Source organism: Schistocerca serialis, chromosome 2 (genome assembly GCF_023864345.2).
Source record: "Schistocerca serialis cubense isolate TAMUIC-IGC-003099 chromosome 2, iqSchSeri2.2, whole genome shotgun sequence".
Lineage (NCBI taxonomy): Eukaryota > Metazoa > Arthropoda > Insecta > Orthoptera > Acrididae > Schistocerca > Schistocerca serialis.
The window spans coordinates 65,946,399-65,973,173 of NC_064639.1; the positions used below are offsets into that span (position 1 = coordinate 65,946,399).

At 45.0% G+C, this 26,775-nt stretch overlaps 1 protein-coding gene across 10 annotated transcripts in view; it reads left to right on the plus strand.

Moving 5' to 3' along the window:
* The window catches only part of LOC126456768 (thiamine transporter 1-like), a 619,041-nt gene that overhangs the window by 227,567 nt on the left and 364,699 nt on the right, over positions 1-26,775 (plus strand). The window contains exon 2 of one of the 10 annotated variants that reach the window (XM_050092532.1): positions 15,100-15,166. The exons of the other annotated variants lie outside the window; for them this stretch is intronic. Within the exon in view, the coding sequence (XP_049948489.1) occupies positions 15,157-15,166 (10 nt within the window). The 5' untranslated portion in view covers positions 15,100-15,156. The remainder of the gene's footprint in view (positions 1-15,099; positions 15,167-26,775) is intronic. 10 annotated transcript variants of the gene reach the window in all.

Genomic DNA, 26,775 nt, shown 5'->3' on the forward strand with positions numbered 1-26,775 from the left:
CCTGCTTTCTTTGGGATTGGAACTATTATATTCTTCTTGAAGTCTGAGGTTATTTCGCCTGTCTCATACATCCTGCTCACCAGATGGTAGAGTTTTGTCAGGACTGGCTCTCCCAAGGCTGTCAGTAGTTCTAATGGAATGTTGTCTACTCCGGGGTACCACTATCTAATCCCTCCAACCCTGTTCCACTCATGAATAGTGCATGGAAAGAATGATTGTCGGTAAGCCTCTGTATTGGCTCTAATTTCTCGAATTTTCTCCTCATGCTCAAATGTGAGATGTATGTCAGGGGAAGTAATATGTTGTCCGACTTGTCCTGAAAAGTACTGTTCCAAAACTTCAATCGTAAATCTCTCTGAGATGCACAACACCCTCTTGTAACATCTGACAGTAGAGTTTGTGCAGCATCTCCGTAACACTCTCCCATCAGCTAAACGATCCTATGACAAAACACGGCACTCTTTGTTGGTTTTTCTGTATCTCCTCTATCAGTCCTACCTGACAGGGACCCCAGATAGATGAACAATACTCAAGAATCTGGTGAACAAGTGCCTTGTAAGCCACTTCTTTTGTGGATGAGTTACATTTCCTTAGGATTCTTCCAATAAATCTGTCTGGCACCTGCTTTTCCCACTATCTGTTGATGTGGTCATTCCACTTAAGATAGCTTTGGATAGTTACGCTCAGATATTTTATGGCAGACGCTGTCTCTAGCTGTTTGTCATCAATAGTGTAGCTGAACATTAGTAGATTGGTCTTTGGTTGAATCTGATTGGTAGGGTTGATGGTGAAAAAGTGGTTCCACTGTAGGGACTATATAAAGGAGAGAAGATCTTCAGCAAGTTGTGCATGGTGGAATTTGGGACTGAGGCAAATGGTGAAGCTTTTGGAAAGGACTGATATTTCTGCAGGGCTAAAGCTTTTGGAGGAAAGGTTAATGACTGTGTTTCGGGCCTGTTTAGGTTTTGGATTCTGTGTGGTGGTGGGAGTGAGTTTTGGAGGGTGAGGTAAATGTAGTAGGTCTGTGAGATGGGGTTTGTCAGCTATCAGGGGATGTGGAGAGGTTTGGAGGTTGTTGTAGGGGTGGTGGTACTCACATGTTGTAGTAGGAAGTGAACAAGGTGGAGACTTTTTGAGGTGGCATTGTGCATGTTCCTGAAGGGCAAGAGTTTCAACGTGTGTTATGGGATCCAGGAGTTTGGGATTGCAAGGTAATGTTATCAGGAACCAGTGATAAATTTGGAGAGTGCCAACAATGAAACCAAAATCAGTGGCAAACAAATGAGGGTACCTAGATGGTGACGGGGCCAAAGTTGGGATAACTGTTTTTCTTAATACTGAATGACAGTCCTAATGAGTACTTCTTATCATCAAATTACAAGCAGCTACTGTCTTAATGTAGGGGTCACTGATGATAACAACTTGCTTTTTATAGTTGTCTGTGCATGACTCTAATAACAAACATCAGAGATTTCCCCGTCTATTCCTCCTTTTACAGACTTTGACATATAATGAGCTGTAGTCCAGTGTTGAACTGTACAGAACTTCATTCTCACAAAGTACATTCATCTTTAGAACAGAGGGCTACTGTCATTCATCAGCATTGCAGTAGAGTTTTACTCATTTATTGGCCTCTCATTATGTTCACTTGCTATTGGAAATACTACTTGGTGGAAAGCTGGTAATGATTTGCCATATAGTGACTACTTCCAAATACAGTTTGACTTAGCCAGATTCGCAGCACCTGAAAGGAAATCCTAGATGGATTCTCAGCAGAGAAAACTGGATGCTGTACAGACAACTTAGTGTTTCAGAGCTACAGTAGCTCTGGTATGTAACAGATTTCATTACCAGTGTGATTTACCAATCTGCAGAAGTTATCAGCATATTCATCAGATGACTCTCTCTCTCTCTTGTTCGTAAGAGTTTTTAAGCCACATAGTCATGGGACTGGTCATTACATATTCAACAGAGAACTGATAAAGATTTAAAAATAGTAAGAGGAAACTAAGTAAAAGGTAAAAGTAAATTATCTATTGTTATGTGTACAAATAAATTACACATTACTTCAAATACCCCTAAGTGCTGTACGGAATGATGTTAGGGAGAAAACTGGTGAAACTATTGTTTATTAAATAGTAAACAACAATTTGTTGTTTGTTATCCAAGTGCAAATGTAGTCCGTCCATGGTGGAGCAAGGAATGCCACTTTGCAATAACCGATAGGCAGGTAACTTTTCAAAGGTTCAAATGGAAACAATTAACAAGAAACATCTCAGTCTATATATATAAACACAGATGATGTGACTTACCGAACGAAAGTGCTGGCAGGTCGATAGACACACAAACAAACACAAACATACACATGAAATTCAAGCTTTCGCAACAAACTGTTGCCTCATCAGGAAAGAGGGAAGGAGAGGGAAAGACAAAAGGATTTGGGTTTTAAGGGAGAGGGTAAGGAATCATTCTAATCCTGGGAGCAGAAAGACTTGCCTTAGGGGGAAAAAGGGGTATACACTCGCGCGCACACACACACACATATCCATCCGCACATACACAGACACAAGCAGACATTTGTAAAGGCAAAGAGTTTGGACAGAGATGTCAGTCGAGGCGGAAGTACAGAGGCAACAATGTTGTTGAAAGACAGGTGAGGTATGAGCGGCGGCAAGTTGAAATTAGCAGAGATTGAGGCCTGGCGGGTAACGAGAAGAGAGGATATACTGAAGGGCAAGTTCCCATCTCCGGAGTTCTGACAGGTTGGTTTTAGTGGGAAGTATCTAGATAACCCGGACGGTGTAACACTGTGCCAAGATGTGCTGGCTGTGCACCAAGGCATGTTTAGCCACAGGGTGATCCTCATTACCAACAAACACTGTCTGCCTGTGTCCATTCATGCGAATGGACAGTTTGTTGCTGGTCATTCCCACATAGAAAGCTTCACAGTGTAGGCAGGTCAGTTGGTAAATCACGTGGGTGCTTTCACACGTGGCTCTGCCTTTGATCGTGTACACCTTCCGGCTTACAGGACTGGAGTAGGTGGTGGTGGTGGGAGGGTGCATGGGACAGGTTTTACACCGGGGGCGGTTCAAATGGTTCAAATGGCTCTGAGCACTATGGGACTTAACTGCTGAGGTCATTAGTCCCCTAGAACTTAGAACTAGTTAAACCAAACTAACCTAAGGACATCACAAACATCCATGCCCGAGGCAGGATTCGAACCTGCGACCGTAGCGGTCTTGCGGTTCCAGACTGCAGTGCCTTCACCGGGGCGGTTACAAGGGTAGGAGCCAGAGGGTAGGGAAGGTGGTTTGGGGATTTCATAGGGATGAACTAAGAGGTTACAAAGGTTAGGTGGACGGCGGAAAGACACTCTTGGTGGAGTGGGGAGGATTTCATGAAGGATGGATCTCATTTCAGGGCAGGATTTGAGGAAGTCGTATCCCTGCTGGAGAGCCACATTCAGAGTCTGATCCAGTCCCGGAAAGTATCCTGTCACAAGTGGGGCACTTTTGGGGTTCTTCTGTGGGAGGTTCTGAGTTTGAGGAGATGAGGAAGTGGCTCTTATTTGCTTCTGTACCAGGTTGGGAGGGTAGTTGCGTGATGCAAAAGCTGTTTTCAGGTTGTTGGTGTAATGGTTCAGGGATTCCGGACTGGAGCAGATTCGTTTGCCACGAAGACCTAGGCTGTAGGGAAGGGACCGTTTGATGTGGAATGGGTGGCAGTTGTCATAATGGAGGTACTGTTGCTTGTTGATGGGTTTGATGTGGATGGACGTGTGAAGCTGGCCATTGGACAGGAGGCGGTCAACGTCAAGGAAAGTGGCATGGGATTTGGAGTAGCACCAGGTGAATCTGATGGAACCAAAGGAGTTGAAGTTGGAGAGGAAATTCTGGAGTTCTTCTTCACTGTGAGTCCAGATCATGAAGATGTCATCAATAAATCTGTACCAAACTTTGGGTTGGCAGGCCTGGGTAACCAAGAAGGCTTCCTCTAAGCGACCCATGAATAGCAACAAGATTTTCGCGCAAATTCTGTTCCAAAAAATGTCTTTTCCATAATTTTTTCTGATTGCCATATCTCGTTTGTTCGCTCGATGTAAATTGTATTGGATGGTGTTTGATGCATGTAACAAATCAAAAGCACAAGATTAGCTACAATTCTTTATGAAAATTTCCACAATGTGTATCTTACTAAAAAATTTTAATTCCTTTGAGCAGTACACAAGTGTTGTGACTCGCCGATCCTTCAAAGTGCCGCCGCACAGTTTCGCGCGTCCTCTACACGCGGCGCTGTCTGCCAGCCAAGCAGCAGCGCCACCTAAGCGGCCAGCCAGCCAGCGGCCGCTAGACTCGGACTCAGTTATGATTTGACTGTTAAAGTGTACACACTTCTTACTCTGTTTACTTGATCTGTGACTTTCATGTATTGCGTCTTCCTTGAAGTATATTTGTTCAGCTTGAAGTTATAACAATTGGCGGTGAGGTAGTGATTTTTCTTTTCCATTGTTGACCCATGTGTTTCCATGGCTACTTTAGAGCAACTATTGCAAGGTCTCATAGAACAGCAAATGCCTCTCACAAATGTGATTCATGATTTCGTCGCGACATCAATTGCGGGGCGTCTCTCGTCGTCCTCTCTACCTCCTTTTCCTCCTTACGACGAGACGGTGGAAGAGTGGTCCGATTACGAAAAAAGTCTTCGACAGCACTTCTTGACATTTCATGTTGTGGATGAACAAACATGTAAGTCTCTGTTCCTTTCATGGATTTCACCTCAAGTGTATCAGTTGTTGTCTCAGTTCGCTCCTTTGAAAGATCCTGCGTCTTTGTCCTTTGCTGAAATGTGCTCACTTCTGTCCATCTATTTTCAAAAGCAAACGCATGTGGTAGCCTCTTGTGTTGCCTTTTATTGTTGTCAAAAAGAACCAAATCAGTCCTATCGCACTTGGACTTCTGAACTTCACGGCCTCAGTACGAAGTGTCAGTTTGTTACTGAAATTCACAAAGAATCCTACACCGATTCCATGGTACAGGATGCTATTATCCGATCGCCGCCAGACAAAGAAGTTAGGCAACATGCCCTTCAGTTGGCAAATCTGACTCTAGATGAAGTCCTATCCATCGGTCAGTGTATTGAAATTTCTCACGCTGCTGGAGCGCAAATAGAGGCATGGGGCGACATCGGGGAAATACAACCTCTGTGCGATGTTGATGAAGCGTGTGGCGTGTCCCCACCGGCCAACATGGCCGCAGTACACTCCCAAGTGCAGCCTCGGCCTAACGTAAACAAACCTCTAAGAAACTGCAGCAAAATCCACGGCAACTTCCTTCATGTCCGCGGTGTTTTACGAAACATTCACGAGAAGATTGTCCACAACATTGGCCCGTGTGTCACAAATGCAAAAAGAAAAAGGGTCATGTGTCATCCATTTGCAAATCTGACCACATACACGATGTTCATGAACATGACACTGATTTAGATTCTGTGTTGTCTGTCAATTGTACTTCTTGCCTTTCAGGGAAGTTATTCCTCACTGTCCTGTCCAAATACTTGGTCGAGATGTTCACATGCAGGTGGATACTGGTTCTGCTGCCACTATCATAAATTCCCAGACGTATCTTCATTTGGGTTCTCCAATCCTGTCACCTGTCACTAGGCAATTACAGACTTACAATAAACAGAAGATTTCTCTCTTGGAACAATTTGATGCTGAGGTATCTTACAAATCTGTCATTCGCACTGTTCCCATATTTGTTGTTAACCATAGTAACGCGGAGAAACTTTTTAGTTTCGATGCCTTTTGCGTTTTTGGGTTCTCCATAGATGACTCTGTCAATATCGTCTCTGATGCTATTCCTTATGCTCAATTGGATCCCTTGTCGACAACATTTTCGTCCCTTTTTTCTCCTGGGTTAGGCTGTGCAAACGACTTTGAAACTCATATCACGCTCAAAGCCACTGCTCGGCCTAAGTTTTTTCAGGCTCGGCCCATTCCTGTGGCCCTTCGTGATCAGGTCAAACGGGAGTTGGATCGTCTCACTGCTTGAGGGGTCTCGCTTCCTGTCACTTCCAGTGAGTGGTCCTGTCCTGTCGTTGTCATTGCTAAGCCAAATGGTGATATTCGTCTTTGTGGCGATTTCAAAGCCACTGTAAATGCTCAATGCCTTATCAACACTTACCCTATGCCTCGACCTGAAGAATTGTTCACTAAACTTGCTGGAGGCCAGTATTTTTCTAAACTTGACCTGTCAGAAGCTTATCATTAACGTCTTCTTGACACTGCTTCCCGGCAGTTTCTGGCCCTTAACACGCCTTTTGGCCTCTATCAATACCAACCATTGCCATTCGGGGTTGCCAGCGCCCCTGCTCTCTTTCAGCGATTCTTGGAACAATTATTGCTCACTGTCCCTGGGTGTATAAATTACCAGGACGACATTGTTGTCACTGGTTCCACCACTGATGAACATCTTCAAAATCTCTGCACACTTTTTCATGTCTTACAGACTGCCGATCTTAAGTGTAATCTTCAGAAATCCAAATTTTTTCGGGCATCTATCACGTACTTGGGGATTCAACTCTCTCGGGATGGTATTTGTCTGCTTCAGCAAACTGTCGCTGCGATTGATGCCCTTCCTCGCCCTACGTCTGTTAAGGAACTGCAGGCCTTCTTGGGGAAAATAGCATACTATTACAAGTTTTTACCGTCTGCTGCTTTGGTGGCTCAGCTGTTGCATCGTCTGTTGCATAAAAACGTGCCTTTTCACTGGTCCGCGTCATGCGATGCGGCTTTCCAGAAATTGAAGACTATGCTGAAACAGGCCCCAAGCCTGGCTACTTATCGACCTGGCCAACATCTTGTTCTTGCCATGGGCACCTCTCAATACGGGGTCGGTGCAGTCATTGCGCACAGTTTTTCTGAAGGTTCTGAACAATCCCATTGCTTATGCCTCCAAAATGCTCACGGATGCCCAACAAAAGTATTCTCAAATTGAAAAAGAAGCTTTGGCCATTATTTATGCTCTTCATAAGTTTGGTGTTTTTCTCTATGGATACAAATTTCATCTTGTTACGGATCACAAACCACTTGTTTCCTTGTTTCATCCATCAGTGTCACTTCCAAACAAAGCTGCACATCGCCTCCAGTGTTGGGCCCTTTACTTGTCTCGTTTCAATTATGAGATTCATTTCCGGCCGACGGCTCAACATGATAATGCTGATGCACTGTCTCGCCTTCCCATCGGTCCTAATCAGGCATTCGATAGGGACGAACTTTTGTGTTTCCACCTGGATGTTGCCGAGCAGCGGGTTGTGGACAGGTTCCGCATCACTGGGGACCGGCTGGCGGTTGCTACGGGTTCTGAGCCTACCCTCTCCTGGGTTTTACGCTGTATTCAGAAGGGGTGGCCAGATCGTCCGTCCACTAAGACTTCTGATCCGTTGTGGAACTACTACGCTTTGCGTTACCACCTCACGGCTAGGGATGGTGTTATCCTCCTTTCCACCAAAAATGCTTCGCCGCGTATTGTGGTACCTGCGTCTTTGCGTGCTTCGGTCTTGCGCCTCCTTCACCAAGGACACTGGGGTGTCTCTCGCACAAAATCTCTGGCGCACCATAGTGTGTACTGGCCCGGCATCGACTCTGAAATCGCACACATGGTCGCTGCCTGCGGCCTTTGTGCATCACAGGCCACCGTCCCGAAGTCATCTTTGTCACCGTGGCCTTCACCTGAGAAGCCCTGGGAGCATATTCATGCTGACTTCACGGGACCTTTTTTAGGTACTTATTGGCTTCTCGTTATTGACGCCTACTCTAACTTTCCTTTCATTGTCCGTTGCACGTTGCCTACCACCGCGGCAACTACCAATGCTCTAGCTCGCATTTTCTCTTTGGAAGGCCTTTTCTCTACTCTTGTTACTGATAATGGTCTGCATTTTGCCTCTTCCAATTTTGCAGATTTTTGTGCCCGTCACGGCATCACGCATGTCACGGCCCCTCCGTTCCATCCACAGTCAAACTGTGAGGCTGAATGACTGGTCCGCACATTTAAGGCTCAGATGAGGAAACTCCTGACTTCTTCTGCTGCTGGTGATGCGCTTCTCCAATTTCTGGCTTCTTACCGTTTCACCCCCATGGGCGACCACAGTCCGGCTGAGCTCTTACATGGCCGACAACCCTGCACGCTACTTCATCTTCTGTGGCCTTCCACCCCACGGCCGCGGGTGCCTTCACTTGGCCGGTTCACCGCCAACGATCTTGTATGGGTACGGGGATATGGCAGGCGGCCAAAATGGAGTCCTGGCCGCATCGTACGACGACACCGTGTTGCAGTGCGTCATTCGGACCAGCTTCGGCCTCGTGTGTTGGCAACGCCTGTTCCGGATGCCGCTACACCACCTTCGGCTCTACCTGACGCTCGGGATACTAGAATCTCTCATTACTCACAATGCAGTCCTCTCACTATTAAATCGGTGCCAGCACAAGAACTGATGCCACCAGGAGACGTCCCCATGCAGAAACCAGATGACCATCATCTGTTGGAGCAACTCTACTCTGCCTCCTCCTCCTACGGACGCGGACATATCGTCCATGTCTCCTGTTATAACAACCGGAGTTGCCGCAACGGGCAGATTGGTGCACGGGGCCCCAGCAGATTTGACCCCCACGTCTCCTGTCATCTCGACCCGTTATCATCGGGGACACTTCCGTCCGTACGGGAAGCCTCCTCCTCGAGACTTTACAGCCAGTGAAACAACACCTATGGATGTTAGCAATCTACAGGCCACCTCCATCAAGACCTGTGCAAAAACTTCAAAGGGGGGGAAAAGTGTTGTGACTCGCTGATCTTTCAAAGTGCCGCCGCACAGCTACGTGTGTCCTCTACATGCGGCGCTGTCTGCCAGCCGTGCAGCAGCAGCACCACCACCAAAGCGGCCAGCCAGCCAGCAGCCACTAGACTCAGACTCGGTTATGATTTGACTGTCAAAGTGTACACACGTCTTACTCTGTTTTACTTGATCTGTGACTTTCATGTATTGTGTCTTCCTTGAAATATATTTGTTCAACTTGTAGTTATAACAAAAAGTTTTTTTAATTCGTGTCCCTCTTCACAGGTGCCAATTATAACAATATGTTTACTTTTGTGCATTAACATACAGCTATAATCGGCAGTGGGAATATATTTGCAGAGGAAAGCACACAAATATATATATTGTAGTTTAGACCAATAGACATAACTAGTTATTGTAGTGGTTTTGAATGTCTTCACTGGTCAGGAATTTTACACTGAATGTGTGCACCTGTTTCTTTTTGAATCATCTGATCAGCCTGAAGTTGCTTTGCGGAGGAGGGTAAATGACTATTGAAAATATAATTGTTTTTGGATAGCTCAACCTGAATTTCCTAAGGGACTGAAGTTTATCATGCATATACCAGTAGATTAAGATGCAGAGAAAATACACTCCTGGAAATGGAAATAAGAACACCGTGAATTCATTGTCCCAGGAAGGGGAAACTTTATTGACACATTCCTGGGGTCAGATACATCACATGATCACACTGACAGAACCACAGGCACATAGACACAGGCAACAGAGCATGCACAATGTCGGCACTAGTACAGTGTATATCCACCTTTCGCAGCAATGCAGGCTGCTATTCTCCCATGGAGACAATCGTAGAGATGCTGGATGTAGTCCTGTGGAATGGCTTGCCATGCCATTTCCACCTGGCGCCTCAGTTGGACCAGCGTTCGTGCTGGACGTGCAGACCGTGTGAGACGACGCTTCATCCAGTCCCAAACGTGCTCAATGGGGGACAGATCCGGAGATCTTGCTGGCCAGGGTAGTTGACTTACACATTCTAGAGCACGTTGGGTGGCACGGGATACATGCGGATGTGCATTGTCCTGTTGGAACAGCAAGTTCCCTTGCCGGTCTAGGAATGGTAGAACGATGGGTTCGATGACGGTTTGGATGTACCGTGCACTATTCAGTGTCCCCTCGACGATCACCAGTGGTGTACGGCCAGTTTAGGAGATCGCTCCCCACACCATGATGCCGGGTGTTGGCCCTGTGTGCCTCAGTCGTATGCAGTCCTGATTGTGGCGCTCACCTGCACGGCGCCAAACACGCATACGACCATCATTGGCACCAAGGCAGAAGCGACTCTCATCGCTGAAGACGACACGTCTCCATTCGTCCCTCCATTCACGCCTGTCGCGACACCACTGGAGGCGGGCTGCACGATGTTGGGGCGTGAGCGGAAGACGGCCTAACGGTGTGCGGGACCGTAGCCCAGCTTCATGGAGATGGTTGCGAATGGTCCTCGCTGATACCCCAGGAGCAACAGTGTCCCTAATTTGCTGGGAAGTGGCGGTGCGGTCACCTACGGCACTGCGTAGGATCCTACGGTCTTGGCGTGTATCCGTGCATCGCTGCGGTCCGGTCCCAGGTCGACGGGCACGTGCACCTTCCGCCGACCACTGGCGACAACATCGATGTACTGTGGAGACCTCACGCCCCACGTGTTGAGCAATTCGGCGGTACGTCCACCCGGCCTCCCGCATGCCCACAATACGCCCTCGCTCAAAGTCCGTCAACTGCACATACGGTTCACGTCCACGCTGTCGCGGCATGCTACCAGTGTTAAAGACTGCAATGGAGCTCCGTATGCCACGGCAAACTGGCTGACACTGACGGCGGCGGTGCACAAATGCTGCGCAGCTAGCGCCATTCGACGGCCAACACCGCGGTTCCTGGTGTGTCCGCTGTGCCGTGCGTGTGATCATTGCTTGTACAGCCCTCTCGCAGTGTCCGGAGCAAGTATGGTGGGTCTGACACACCGGTGTCAATGTGTTCTTTTTTCCATTTCCAGGAGTGTATTTAGCTGTATGCAGCTTCTGTCTGATTTTGATGAAACAAAATTGTACAACTGTTACGGCGCCCTCCTTGGCCATCAGTGGCCTACGTTGGCCCCACATAGTGCCACCCCAAGACAGCAGGGAATCTCCACCTTTCTGCACGTGCTGGATGGTGTGTCTAAGGCATTCAGCCTGAAGGTTACCACCAAACACATCTCCCGCGGATGTGTGGTTGAAGGCATATGCGACACTCACCAGTAAGAGAGCATGATGCCAATCCTGGCGGTCCATTCCGCATGTTGTTGGGACCATCTGTACCGCGGTACATGGTGTCAGGGTTGCAAAGATGGACTTCGCCATGGACATCTGGAGTGAAGTTGCGCACAGTTTGAGTTGTAACACGACGTTCTGTGGCTCTATGGAAAGCATTATTCAACATGGTGACATTGCTGTCAGGGTTCCTCTTAGCCATAATCTGCAGGAAGTGGTCATTCACTACAGTAGTAGCCCTTTGATGGTGTGAGCAAGGCATGTCTTTGACAGTTCCTGTCTCTCTGTATCTCCTCCACATCTGAACGACATCATTTTGGTTCACTCCGAGATGCCTGGACACTTCCCTTGTTGAGAGCCCTTCCTAGCACAAAGTAACAATGTGGACGTGATCGAACTGTGCTATTGACCATCTAGGCATGGTTGAATGACAGAAAACGTGAGCCGTGTACCTCCTTCCTGGTGGAATGATTGGAACTGATCAACTGTCGGACCCCCTCCGTCCAATAGGTGCTGCTCGTGCATGGTTGTTTACATCTTTGAGCAGTTTTAGTGATATCTCTGAACAATCAAAGGGTCTGTGTCCGTGGTATAATATCCACAGTCAATGTCTATCTTCAGGAGTTTTGGGAACCGGGGTGATGCAAATCTTTTTTTGAGGTGTGTATATTGAAATTTTGTTCACACTAAAAAGTAATGTACTCATATTTGAAATAGGAAACATTGTAGGAATATTTGGGATAGTGTAGTTTCAGTATAATTAATGAAAATGTAATTAGTGTTGTTACTTATTTTTCCTTGAAAACAAGAGCTATGTCTCCAATTTTATATCATATTCCACGCATTTCAAATGTAACCACCGGACGATGACACCGTTTTTAAAATTAACAGCAACTTCTGTATTTGTAATTAGTGATTTTACTATATGCAACAATACATCAGCTGTTAGCAAGAGTATATAAGACCCATGCGAAATTGTGTGGGCAAGCCCAGTAAGATGATAATATCATGAGCAGCACTCTGTGCATAATAAATTCTACACCTGAAACAATAACAGACTTTTCACATGTTTTGAGGTCCACGGTGTTTTCTGTCATGTTTTCACTAAAGAAACTTACAGGAAACATCAACTGTGGTGAAGGAATGGAATGAAGATATGTTCTGGTCAACTTTTATTATTTTGAACAAATGGAATTACACCCACCACAGCTACCACTGACGAAATTAATATTTCATAAAGATGTTTACTTTGAATTAGTTTCTATTGACAACATTCATCCTCATCAAGGTGGTTACATCGCAGTGGGAAACTTTGTGAGTGGAGATAAAAAAAAAAAAGTTACCACCATGAGATGGACTTTCTGGATTGGATAACACTTCACTAACACTAACAACACTAACAACACTGACAACAGGGCCTTGTTCCTAATGCACTAATTTATGTTAGAAATGAAGCAAAATATGGTGTTGCTGAACTTTGTAATTTGATTGGGAAGATAAATATCTACTCATCGATTGGTGACAGGAGAAAACACATAAAAGATATGGAAATAGGCAAGCTTTCAGATTCAGTGGCTCCTTCTTCTGGCTGAAGGATTGAAGGGAAAGGAAAACGGATGAAGATAAATGACTGGTGAGCCTTAGGAAATGGGGAGAGTTATGGAAAAATTGCCCAGAGGTCAGGGAAGACTTACTGAGTGGAATGAGAAGGAAAGACTGATGTTTGGTGCTTGCACTGGACAGCATTTGGAAATCTGAGAACTTAAACATGGAAGATAGGCTATTAATGACAACAGAAATTACTAAAAAAGAATTCTTGCATGGCTACCACCAACTTATCAGTTAGGATAAGTGGACATAGACAGAAGGTGTACACCAGAAACACACAGTATCCTGTTGCAGAGCACAAACTGCAGCATGACAATCATGACCGTGATGCCTGTTTCCACCACACGTCGTCTTCTTACTGACAGCAGTTTCTCAGAACTTTGCAAGTGCAAAGAGGCATTACAAGATGTATTTAGTTCTCAACACCCCACTGGCCTAAATTTATGTTAACTTCTGTCATATCAGTATTTCTTTTCAGTAATTATTCCTTTTCTTCATTCTTTTTTATTTTTCTACAGCCTTTATTTTCCTACCTGTCTATTACCCCTCTTCCCCACTCCTCCATCACCTGCAGCTGCCTGACATTTATAATGCACTGAGCTTTCCACTCTTATTGACTCTTGCATGATATTTTTCCTGGGATCTCTGTCTTGATTAATATCCTATCTCCCACTTTCAAGTTCTTAGGTTCTGGTGCAGACTCCAGCAATCAGTCTTTCCTTCCCATTACACCTGGTGAGTCTCCCCTGACCCAGCATTTTGGGCAAATTCTCTATTGCTCCCCATTTTCTAAATCTCGCCAGTTCTTTTCTGTCATCCCTCTTCTTACTCCTTCGACCCTTCTGCCAAAAGGAGCAGCCACTGACCCGAAAGCTTGCCCATTTCCGTATCTTTTATGTGTGTTTCCTTCTGCCAGCTCTTGGTGAAGAGTTTTTTTTATGTATCCAATCTTATTATATTTTCAAACATTAATTTTTTGTTTAAGTTTTTACATTGGTAGTTTCACAATTGTGTTGCAGTTGACTCTGAAAAATTAAACTTGATCGTATTGCGAGATATTTCGTGTGGAAGATCGCTTTCAGAGAGTTCCTTCAGAAACCTGTCCTATCGTCAACAGATACATTTTCCATAAAGAGGATCGTGACAAGCATTGAAGGATGAAGCGATTGTAATTTAACTTGGACAAGACAGTGAACTCGTGATGATTATGAAATGTACAAGTTAGGCATTGGAAGTTGGTGCACTTTTCTCTCTGACACGAAAATTGTCATACACGACATAGATACATCTTTTATGTCATATTGTTGGATGTTAATTTGCATTTGAATGAACAGTATCTTCGTGTTTTTGCATTATAAACTAAGCAACATACAAGCAGCAATGTTTGCAATAAAAAATAGTGGACCACTTATAATTGCTGGAACCATTATCAGTTGTAACAAAAGTGGTGCAAATATATTGAATCCAATGATGCACCAAATATAGTGATGTGTAATACTGTTAATGATAGTGTCTATAAGCTCTTAGGGAAATTAATGCTAGCAAATATAGTGTTGCGTGGTGCTTTTAATGAGCTTCATAGGATGACAGTCTTCTTCCTAAAGTAGTCTCAGAGCAGCAATAAAGATACTATGAGTAACAAAATTCTACCCAGTGCCATTAGTTTGGGGAAATGAGTCGATTATTCATCCACTCATATTGTTCCATAGGTGCTATTAAGGAGGAGAACCTTCAGTTATGTTGAATGAGTCAAGGTATACTCATATATTAACAAAAGGCAACCAAATCATAGAAACTTAGTCTGTACACTTTGGTAACATTAAACTGTCACTGTAGTGCTTGATACTGTTAATGTTCATATCAGCTAAATTACAAAGAAAGCCGGTGCCTCCTCAGTTACAATGAATGCCTACTGAGTAGCATATTAACTCATTACATTGGTATTTATTGGAGAACAGAAAATTTCAATCCTTGAATCTAGATATTCATATAATTTACAGAAAGAGTGATAAATGAGATATGTTTTTAATATTTGCATAAAATGATGGAAATTCCCAATTGATTGCTTCATGTTGCAAGGGACTATGTGAATAGCTTATGCATCATGGTGCATAACTCCCTTCTAAACCCTACACAAAGAGGAAAATCAACATAATAATTACCTTTGTGTTTTGTACTTTGAATTTAGTAAAACTAATTTAATTATCAAAACCATAAATCATTCCGGAGTAAATATATTGGGACGTTATTGTAAGAATTCCACCACATTTATAAAGACTTCTGCACAATGTGTGATTATCTAATTTACACAGTATTCTTATTACTTGATTCTGCAGAATAAATACTTTATTTACAGGTACTGTAGCTGCACTATTCCAGAAGAGTATTGCATAAGAGAACAAGGAGTGAAAAGATGCAGAATAAGCTGATACTTCTGTCTTTAGGTCAACACAATGAGAGGTGCTTCCAGTGACAAAAAATGCTGCATTGAGCTCCTTATTAGTTTATCTGTACTTTGACTTCACCCCAACGAATTTTATACAGTGTGTTTCACTTATCTACCATTAAAATCTACCTCTGGTACTAGCAGCTCATTTTTGTTTGCATTAAATCATGAAGTATGATTTTTTTATGAAATTAAGACTTAAACTGTTTTCTGGAAACCAGTTGTTAGCCTTTTCAGCTATCATCTGATTGTAAAGAAAATTTAATGCTAGTTCCATCAACTTGGTTCAAAATGGTAATATTCTTCTAGAAGCAACACCACAACCAGGAAAGTTGCTACTTTTTAGTGAGTTAGTGAATTTTGTAATTGTAATGACAGAGGCTGTAGCAACAGCAGAGTGTTGTATGTAGAACCTTAGCATGCTCCACCAGCAGCTGCAGTTGGTGATATGCCAACATGGCACACAGTCGGAGTGGGATGCTTCCCGGTTTGACCTACTGCCATCCGGCAATAGCCGGGCCTAGGTCACTGGCTCCTGCTAGAGATGCTTCTGCATGACAGAAATGTGATTTATTCTGCATGGTTAGCCCCAGACATTTATATTTAAATCTGTCAAAGCCAGTCTGTCATTATCGAACAGCTGCGCTATCATGTCCAGTCTGTGCCATACTGATTACGCAGCTGGCCTATAACCTTCAACTGCTGCCACAAGGCTTCAAACCTCCAACTGGCACCTGAGCACCTGGGCTTTGGACAGCTCTGCTCTCTGCCACTCCACAGGTTTATGATACCTGTGCCTGGCCAACTTTACATGTTCTGAGACTCAAACTGGTGATTTTTTTCACCCTGTGCTACATGGCAAACTGCAGCCTGCTGTATGCTGAGTGACAGCAACCATTGCTGCGGCCGTCCCATCCTGTTACCACTGGAAACTCTAGACATACACTGACACATTGGGGCAAGCACAGTTGGTGCTTGCTACAGCTGATGAGGCTGACACTGGGAGGTTGATGCACCATGAGATACCATGTTGATGTATGTGCTGTACTCACCAAGGATTGACACTTGTTGTATCAAAGACTGAATGGATGTAAATAAACAACAATAAAGTGGGTCTTCTAACTGTGATCTGCCTTCTTCTCTTCCACTAGAGAATCACTGCCCACACCAAACCATCCTAGAAACCCCCCATTCATAATCTGCTGCTAGGGGTAGAATTTTAGAAAATAGTGTTTGCTGGTGTTCCATGCAATATCTGTACAAGTAAATGCAATGCATCTGAATTTGGTTATAACAGGGTGTATTGTATGCTGCCTCTGTGACGAAGTAATCATTGAATTTTGTGCCCAGTGATTTGAATGTGGCACTATTTTCACATGAGCTATTTTCTGGGGTTTAGCCATCTTCCCATAATTTCTCTCTTAACATGGTAATTGAATTACTTCTTTGGTATAGTATTTTTTACCCCTTGGAATATGTACATAACCAGTCAGTACATTGTATTAACATTTGACCATCATGACAATACAAACCATTAACTATTGTTTTTATAAGTGAATTGTTGGGTGTACAAACAAATTTTCAAGGCTTTACACTGTGCTCCTCAATCTCTGAATGGAATTTTACTGTTTACTGTGGCAAATAGTCCAAAGCCAGATATCAAGAACTTCAGGTGCCATTAACTAGAAATTCAGCATGAAGGTCTTCACAAACATATATATATATATATATATATATATATATATATATATATATATATATATATATATATACAAAGATGATGTGACTTACCAAACGAAAGCGCTGGCATGTCGATAGACACACAAACATACACACAAAATTCAAGCTTTCGCAACCAACGGTTGCTTCGTCAGGAAAGAGGGAAGGAGAGGGAAAGACGAAAGGATGTGGGATGTGGGTTTTAAGGGAGAGGGTAAGGAGTCATTCCAATCCCGGAAGCAGAAAGACTTACCTTAGGGAGAAAAAAGGACAGGTATACAGGCGCGCGCGCACACACGCGCACACACACACACACACACACACACACACACACACACACACACACACACACACACAAGCATTCATGTTTTGTCATGATTCTGTTCCTTTTTGTTTTTTCCTTACAGTCTATTTGAAACAATGTAAAATTGAGAGTGGAATGATGAAATATTATGAAAATGACAGATTGCTACTCACCATATAGGGGTGTAGTAGAGTTACAGACAAGTGCTACAAAAAAAGACTGCTATACATTTAAGCTTTTGGGTAAAAGGGACTCTTCTAAAGTAGAACACACACACACACACACACACACACACACACACACACACACACACACACACAAGACTACAACTCTGAAACACAAAATGACTTTATCTGGCCACTAGGTCCGGCCTCAGTGGCCAGAGACAGTACCTTTTTTTTTTTTTTTTGTGTGTGTGTGTGTGTGTGTGTGTGTGTGTGTGTGTGTGTGTGTGTGTGTGTGTGTGTGTGTGTTTCATAATTTGGAAGAAAACCTTTTGGCTGCAACCTCAGAAGTATAGCAGCCTGCGACTTATTGTCTTCTTTATATAGTGAGCAGCAATCTGTGGTGCTCAGAAGTGTTCCAATGATCGGCCTGGGGAGGAATCTCTAACTACAGGTTAGGTGAGACAGGCAGCCAAGCATAACACTAAATAATCGGGTGGCAGTACGACCTAGGGACGGCTGAGGAACCAACCAACAACCTAATCAATTCCCTTCCACCCAGCCAACAGCACGGCGACCGAAAATATCAGCGAGGACGAAGATCGCAGCAGCACTACATCTAGATAACTGGCATCTAAGCACAGTCAAGGCACAATAATCACTCAGAGGGAGAGAGAGAGAGAGAGAGAGAGAGAGAGAGAGAGAGAGAGAGAGAGAGAACATCAGCAAGCTGTCAAACTACATGCCATGCCGGACAACATGAACAAGGTGAGGCAATCACACTATTAAGTTACAGTCATTCGCATAATTAAACACCATACAGGAAGACGGCCGCAAAATTTGCTGACTCCAGCACACCATACGTTGCTGCTTGAGGGAATGGCCCAGGAAGCAATAACCGGCAATGAACGAAGTGATGTCACAGCAGTTGAAGTTCCGTAACAGGTTCACTGATTACTCAACTCCAGTATCCAGGTTCGGTGGGCAACGAACTTCGCAGCTAGAGCCTCACAACTGACTGTGCGTGCACGCCGCCAGTGGCCCCGGCATTACCACATGCTGCGGAGACTTCCTTGCTGCTCTGTCGCAACTGACCAACTGCCCACTCCAGTACACATACAGCTTTCATCTCCCCAATGAAAATCACAAAAGCTACACACAATTCCACGTAAACACTTGCACCAAGAACTCCGACAATCCTAAAACCAATCACCGTGGAACACCAAGGAGAAATGATAAGTCACACACATAGTGTTTCCTAAGCGGTCGGTGACCAAATACCCATCGTCTGATGAGACGACCAACCGACCAAACGACCAACCGAGGTCGTCCCCACTCACATTATGAGTGTCGGCAACGGTCGGGTGAGTCTTGGTTGACCGGAGCTCGCTGCAGCTCCAACCCGACTCAACTCGATGTCCATTCAGAACTCGAAGACACGGCGGCCCGGGCACACTGGCTGGGACCCAAACTTGCCCATCGGTGATGACATCTCTGCATGAGGAAGGAACTGACGCACATCTGGCAAGATGACCAACTGACGAGACCCATAAACGGTTAAAAGACCGAATACATGTCGCTCAATGAGACGACCAACCGGCGGTCGTTCCCGCTCTAATCTCCTTCCGTCGGACAGTTCACGTGTGTGGCCAGCGGGTGGCAAGTACTGGCTGTCTGTGCCTCACTGGCACTCCGTCCCCTACTGAACTTGCGAAACACAACGAACTAGCGTTCGCTTCAAAGATAATGCAACAGTGCTCTTATTGATAAGCCCTGCTGCTGCTGCCGCCTCTCAGGGGCAGGTAAGACAGGAACTTAGTGACGCCAGTAAATCGAATAAGAAAATGAGGTGGCAGTACCATAAAGAGAAGATGACAACATTAAACGGCTTGAACACAAGCCACGCACAGCTCACACACGTTTGCAAAACGATAAGAATCCAAGCTGTTTACATAATGACTATAGTCAACAATTGTTGAGAGCATCAATTCAATACAATTAGTACAAAATATGCTTCACTTCCTGCTCTTGAATAATTTTAAATATGTTGCAACAAACTTGTTTTGGTTACAGATAAATTCTGTATAAATTCAACAAAAGCAGGAGCATTGCAATATGCACTCAAGCTTAGAGGGTCACGAGCTGCAAACAAATTGGTCGTGTGTGAATGAGTTTGTTGAGTTTTTATGAGCTACACCAGATAACTTTCGTATATAAATCATGAAGGAACATGCTGACAACCAACCATCCAGTAACTACTCAGGTGGAGAGAGAGAGAGAGAGAGAGAGAGAGAGAGAGAGAGAGAGAGAGAGAGAGAGAGAGAATGTGTGTGTGTGTGTGTGTGTGTGTGTGTGTGTGTGTGTGTCGTGGCACTGTTATATGTAATAATTTAGGCTGCTGTTAGAAACAGAGATGATAATGTTGCAAATTTGTATCATTTAGGATGGACGCAGATTTGGAGTGTTCCAAGAATGAGTAGGTTTTGCTTTTGAGTTGGATGCAATTGTTGTTTAAATGAGGTGATGTTTCAAGCAGACAAGGGTTGGTGCTGATGTGATGTGTGGTATTTTATGTATGCTAGTGTTTTAGTGTTTTTCTTGAATCTCGTGTCAACTGATCAACCTGCCGAACTTGTGTAGAATCACAACATGATGTGGCTCAAACATTTAATCTTGTGTGCACCTGTATAGTGTGCAGGTTTTCATATATTGCTAGTGTGAGGTAATGTCCACACAATGTTGTTATCAGTCATGAAAGATATGTTAACACCTTTGTGTTTAAAGACATTGACAATTTGATATGAGATATCACCCAGAAAGGGGCTGTGTGGATGGTTTTATTCTCATTGAGTTTTTCGTGGTGTGGATGCCTCAGCATTATTGATTGTTTTATTGTGTGTATTGTAGAGCTACTATAACCATTTGCATTGCCTGTTTGTTTCCCTTTTTATTTCTTGTGTAAACGTAAGTTTGTGAAGTGGTATTTGCACAGCACTTTTTACCAGATACTAGAATGCTGCCGTCTTTGGGCTGTGGGGTGACAAGAAGAGTTGTAAGTTTTTGAAAACAGCTACAAATCATGCTTTGTATTTTTTATTGACCAGATTTGCTCTTCAAATGAACAAGAACATCACCAGTACATACAGATTAACGTTGGCTGACAGCATTAAAAATTGTGTTTAAAATTGGCTGATGGCTCTAAAGATTAAAGCTACTGTACTACAGTACCTAAACTTACATTTAAAGTACTTTAAACATCCTTTAAACGTAAGTCTAGGTACTTTAGTACAACCAGTTTAATCATTAGAGCTGTCAACCAACTTTAAACTGTATATTTGGATGATTTTCTTGTTCATTTGATAAGTAAAATTGTTCAATAAAAGACATGACTTGTGGCTGTTTTAAAACTTGGGTTTAACTGGAGTTCCCCCTGCGTGCAGTGCCAGCTCTTCCTAAAGAAGAGTTTTGGTTGGTAATGTGTGTTGTAGGTTTCCTAATAACTGCAAATTGTTGTTTATTATCCATTATTCTAACGGTAATATATAGCAAGTCATCTATTTGTAGCTCTACAGTGAAAATTGTTTGACAGTTGGTTTATTCACTGATATCACCTTTAGTGCCATTCATTAAAATTACAGCATCATCTGCATGATTACAGAAGCAAATAATGTTTTTTGAGGATGTGGTGGTCAGAATTAAGGCTCTTATCTTCTAAGTTCTTTATGAATATTTCAGCCAAGCCATGTCTTTGCTTGTAGAATTTATTGATGAATTTAAGTAGAATTGTGTGAGAATGTGAATTCTAGCAGGTCCAACACTTCCATAATGTTTGTGAGATCTATTTTTCACAATAATGAAACAATGGAAACTCCAGGTTGGAATATCAATAATGTAAGGAAAAGGATATATTGCTACTTACCATAAAGATGACGCATTAAGTTGCAGACAATCACATTTAAAAGACACTTAAACACTAGCTTTTGGGCACATATTCACCAGAAAAAGAAAAAGAAAGAGAAAGAGAAACACACACCATTCGTTTACTCAAGCAGGCACACGTCATGCACACGACTGCCAACTCCGGCAGCTTGGACTAAAATGCAGCTTTCACATGGAATGGAACCAGCAATGTGGAGGAGTTGGGTAAGGTGAAAGAATGGCACTATATGGTTGGGGCGAGAGGGGAGCGCTGTCTGCTGAAGTGTGTAGGGCCAACAGGTGCAGAATTACGAGGTTGTGCGTCATGAGGTGGGAAAAAGTAGAGGAGTGGCGAAAGTTGGGCAGTGGCGTTGGCAGAGAGAAGCATTAAGAGGGTGGGAAACAAAAACAGGGAGGAAGTGGTAGGACAGAGGGAGGTGGAAACTGTTGGGTGGAAGGTGTTGGCACAGTATGTTCGAGGTCAGGATGATTTTGGGAGCGGAGGATGCAAGGATAACTCCCATCTGCGCAATTCAGAAAAGCTGGTGGTGGAGGGGATGATCTGGATAACTTGGGTAGTGAAGCAGCCATTGAAATTCAGCTGCATGTTGTGCCACAGGGTGGTCTACTTTGCTCGTGGCCATAGTTTGGCGGTGGCCATTTATCCTGGTGGGCTGCTGATTGGTAGTCATACAAATATAAAAAGCTGTGCAATGATTGCAGTAGAGTGGGTATGTGGCATGGCTGCTTTCACAGGTACCCTGGCCTCTGATGGGGTAGGGTAAGCCTGTCACAAGACTGGAATAGGAAGTGCTGGGTGGATGGATTGGCCACATCTTGCACCTGGATCTTCCATAGGAGTGTGATCCTTGTGCGTGAGGTTGAGATTGAGAGTCGTGTAAGGATGGACTAGAATGTTGTGAAGGTTGGGTGGGCAATGGAACATCTTCAGTTGGATGTACCCAATTTCAAGGCATGGTAATAGGTAAAGGAAGCCCTGGCCTCTCCACCAAATACAGAGCCAAAACATACCCGTAATACTGTTGTTAACCTTTCCACCAGAACCCACAGCACCATGGAAGTTTCAGTCCTATTCTATGTCCTCACTTTTGACCCCTACACCCAAATTTAACCCAGCTGGACTTTTCAGGAGCCCACTCAACCAAAACCCTCAGCACCACGGGAATTTCAGTCCTATCCAATGTCCTCACTTTTGAGTTCTACGCCCAAATTTAACCGAGCTGGACTTCTCAGGAGCCTACTCAACCAAAGCCAACCTATTCCAATTCATACCACTATCCAATCATGATCCTTCCCATCCTCCCACCTAACCACATGCTATTCACTTGCAGGAATTCCTTACCTCTTGGCCTCACCATCCTTTCCCAGGTCCCTTCCTCAGAACACCAACCCTTCAGCAGAAGAAAGAATAGCCTTACAAAACAAATCCTGACCTGATAATCCTACCCGCAGACAAAGTTTCCACCACTGTCGTTATGAATGGCAGTGACTACTTGGCAGAAGGCATCTGCCAATTATCTGACTGCACCTATAAACTATGCCAGAGTGATCTCATCCCAGAAGTCCTATACAACTTCGAATCCTTGCTGAAAAGTCTTAGCCCCTTCCCGGAACCTCTCCCCTGAATCCATTTCCCTGCTCGCCCCTGTGACACTCTGCACAGCCACATTCTACATGCTCCCCAAAATCCACAAACCCAACAATCCTGGATTCTCCATTGTGGCTGGTTGTTATGCTCCCTCTAAAAGAATTTCAGCCCCCATTGATCAACACTTGCAGCAATTGCCTGTAATCTAGCCTGCCACATCAAGGATACCAACCACTTCCTTCACTAACCCTCCAGCATCCCCTTTGCGTCCTGGATTCATACTCATCACTGTTGATTCCACCTCTCCATGCATCATCATCATTCATGCCCATGGTCTTACCACTATTACACACTGACTTTCACTACATCTTTCAGACTCCAACCCCACTACCTCAGACATCTTACTAACTTTATCCTAACTCACAACTACTACTACTTCTTTGAAGGTAAGGTATACAGACATATCCACAGCACAGCCATCTGCAAATACATGGCACTCTCCTACGCCAACCTGTTTAGGGGCCATCTGGAAAGACTTTCATAGCCTCCCGAAATCTCAAACCTCAGTCTGGTTCAGATTCACTGATGATCATGTGTACTCATGGCCAAGTCACTGTATCTTCAGTCCTTTAAACAGTACCTGCAGTATGACAGCTGTCATCTCTTTCACACAAAAAAATCCCTCTGGTACAGCCTGGCCACCCAGGGATGGCATATCTGCAAGCTGAGGGTCTCACCAAGGCCTTCACAGACAGACACTGTCTCTCAGTCCTAGTCCACCAACAGATCTCCTGTGCCATTTCCTATCACACCCCCAATTATCCCACCACCCCAAGAATCAACCACAAGGGATGCCCTTCATCAATGAAGAGTGTTAAGATGGCGCCAGCATGTTTGTTTAAGCTGCCGAATATGAGAGAGCCAAGTCAACCGGGTATCGAAAAGCAAGCCCAAAAAACAGTTCATCTCCACCACAGCAAGAGGTTTACTGTCAAGATAAAGCCGTGGCTCAGGGTGAAATGCGTGACACCAGCAAAAAAGCATGACACAGGTCTTGGCGACTGAGAACTGGAAGCAGTGCGTGACTGCCCAAGACTGCGCCCTGCTGATAGCGCCCTGTAGCTGCAATGCTAGTGGAGCTATAGTACAGGCAAAAGTCATCAGCATATAAAGAAGCCAATATGGATGTTCCTACAGCTGCAGCTAGCCCATTGATAGCAACTAAAAAGAGCCAGACACTCAAGACAGAGCCTTGCAGGACCCCATTCTCCTGGGCTCGGGAGTAACTATGGGAGGAACCAACTTGCATGCAGAAGGAATGAAGCTACAGAAAATTTTGAATAAAAACTGGGAGCGGGCCCCTAAGAACCCACCCATGAAGCACGGTGAAGATGTGATGTCGCCACGTGATATCGTATGCTTTCCACATGTCAAAAAAGATGGCAACCAGATGCTGATGGCAGGCAAATGTCGTACGAATGGCAGACTACAGGCAAACCAGATTCTCGGTGGCACAGCGGCCCTTACGGAATCCACCCTGAGAGGGAGCCAGAAGGCACCGAGACTCAAGCAGCCAACTCAACCTCAGGCTCACCATGTGTTCGAGCAACTTGCACAGAATGTTGTTGAGGCTAATGGGGTGGTAGCTGTCCACCTCCAGTGGGTTCTTGCCAGGCTTCAATACTGGGATGATATTGCTTTCCCACCATTGAGATGAGTACTCACCCTCAACCCAGATACGGTTGGAAAGTTCTAGGAGGCATCGCTGGCAGTTCACCGAGAGGTGTTTGAGCATCTGATAGTGGATGCGATCTGGCCTGGGAGCTGTATCAGGACAAGCACTTTGGAATTCCCACTCACTGAATGGAGCATTGCACAATTCAGGGTGGCATGTGTGGAATGAAAGGCTCCAACGTTCCAACCACTCTTTCAGGGAGCGGAAGGCTAGCAGGTAACTCATAGAAGCGGAACTCTGAGCATAATGCTCTGCTAACAGTTTTGCAATTGTGTCAGGGTCAGTACAGACTGCTCCATTCAGGGAAAGACCAGATACACTGACGGGGGTCCGATAGCCATTGAGTCACTTAATCTTGGCTCAAACCTGCGATGGAGAGGTACTGAGGCCAATGACTTGGGCACGGAGCCACTTAAGGGAGATAAGGTGTTCCAATGATGGGTGCCACTTATGATGTTGGAGGGCCTGCCTGCGATCTCTAATCACCTCAGTGATCTCAGGTGACCACCACGGCACAGTCCTCCGCCAAGGGGACTTGGAAGAACAGGGAACTGCAGATTCCACAGCAGAAACGATGCTCGTGGTGATCGTATTAACCACCACATCATTGGTGTCATTAGAAAGAGGCTCAATAGTGGCAATGGAGGCGAACAAGTCCCAGTCTGCCTTATTCATAGCCCATCCAGAGGAGTGCCCAGAAGAGTGACGCTGTGGCACTGACAGAAAGATCAGGAAATGGTCACTAATACACAAGTCATCATGCACACTGCATTGGACAAATGGTAGAAGGCCAGGGCTGCAGACCGAAAAGTCGATGGCCGAGTATGTGCCATGCGCCACACTGAAGAGAGAAAGGTCAAGCTGTGCCAATACCTGCTCAACGACAGTGCCTCGGCCTGTTACCACCAAGCCACCCCACAAAGGTTTATGGGCATTGAAGTCGCCAAGTAACAGAAAAGGGGGCGGCAGTTGGGCTATTAGCACAGCCAATACATGCTGTGGGACATCACCACCCAATGGAAGACGGATACTCCAGACAGTAACAGCCTGAGGCGTCCACACCCAAACAGCAACAGCCTTTGAAGGTGTTTGGAGAGGTACACACACACTCATTGTAAAGAGAGTTAAGGACATAGATGCAGATGCCACCAGATACCCTCTCATAAGATGCCCAATTCTTATAACATCCCCGATAGCCATGGAGGGCGGGGGTTCGCATCGCCGGAAACCAAGTTTCCTGGAGAGCAATGCACAAGAAGGGTGAAGTCTGAGAAGTTGTCAGAGCTCAGTGAGGTGGTGGAAAAAACCACTGCAAATCCACTGGAGAATGACATTTTCCGTGGCCGAAAAAAGCGTGAAAGGACCGAGGAGGTAGATTACGCCGCCGGATCACCTGCTGCCACCGACTGAGGACGTGGGTGATTGACATCCATTGTATCTGTGGGTCTGGCGAGATCTAGGTCCTCAGTAGACACCAGAATCTCCACCCCATCCTCAGATGCAGAGCATGTTGGGAGAAGTGGGGTGGGTGCCATTGCAAGTTCTTTGGTCTTAGAGGTCTTCTTCTTGGTCTTTTCTCGTGGGCACTTCAGCCACTGGCGGGCATCATCTTTCCCACTTGTGGAAACCTGGGAAGGGAGGGACCCAAGGGCCCCTTGTGAGAGACAGAAGCCAAAGAAGTTGGATGCTTCTCTGGCTTAGAAGTGGGGATGGATGTCCCCGATGGGTGGGGGGTGTTGCTCTCCTGAAGTAGGTGGTGCATGAGGAACAGGGAGGGTAGTGCCCCCCCCCCCCCCCCCCCCCCACTAGCAAGGGTGGCTCTGAGAGGTGACAGTTGTAGGTTGAGCTGATGGGACTAGAACAATGGTAGCAGCAGCGTAAGAGGAGGTCATACGAACAGGATGGAGGCGTTCAAACTTCCACTTAGTCTCAGTGTAAGTCAGTCAGTCCAGGGTCTTATATTCCATGATTTTCCACTCTTTCTGTAAAATCCTGCTGTCTGGTGAGCAAGGTGAATGATGTTCTCTGCTGTTGACACAGATGGGAGGTGGGGCACGTGAGTATTGGGATGTGATGGGCGTCCGCAATCTCAACATGGAAGTACAGCAAGAAGACACGGCCAAATTTCCAGCACTTA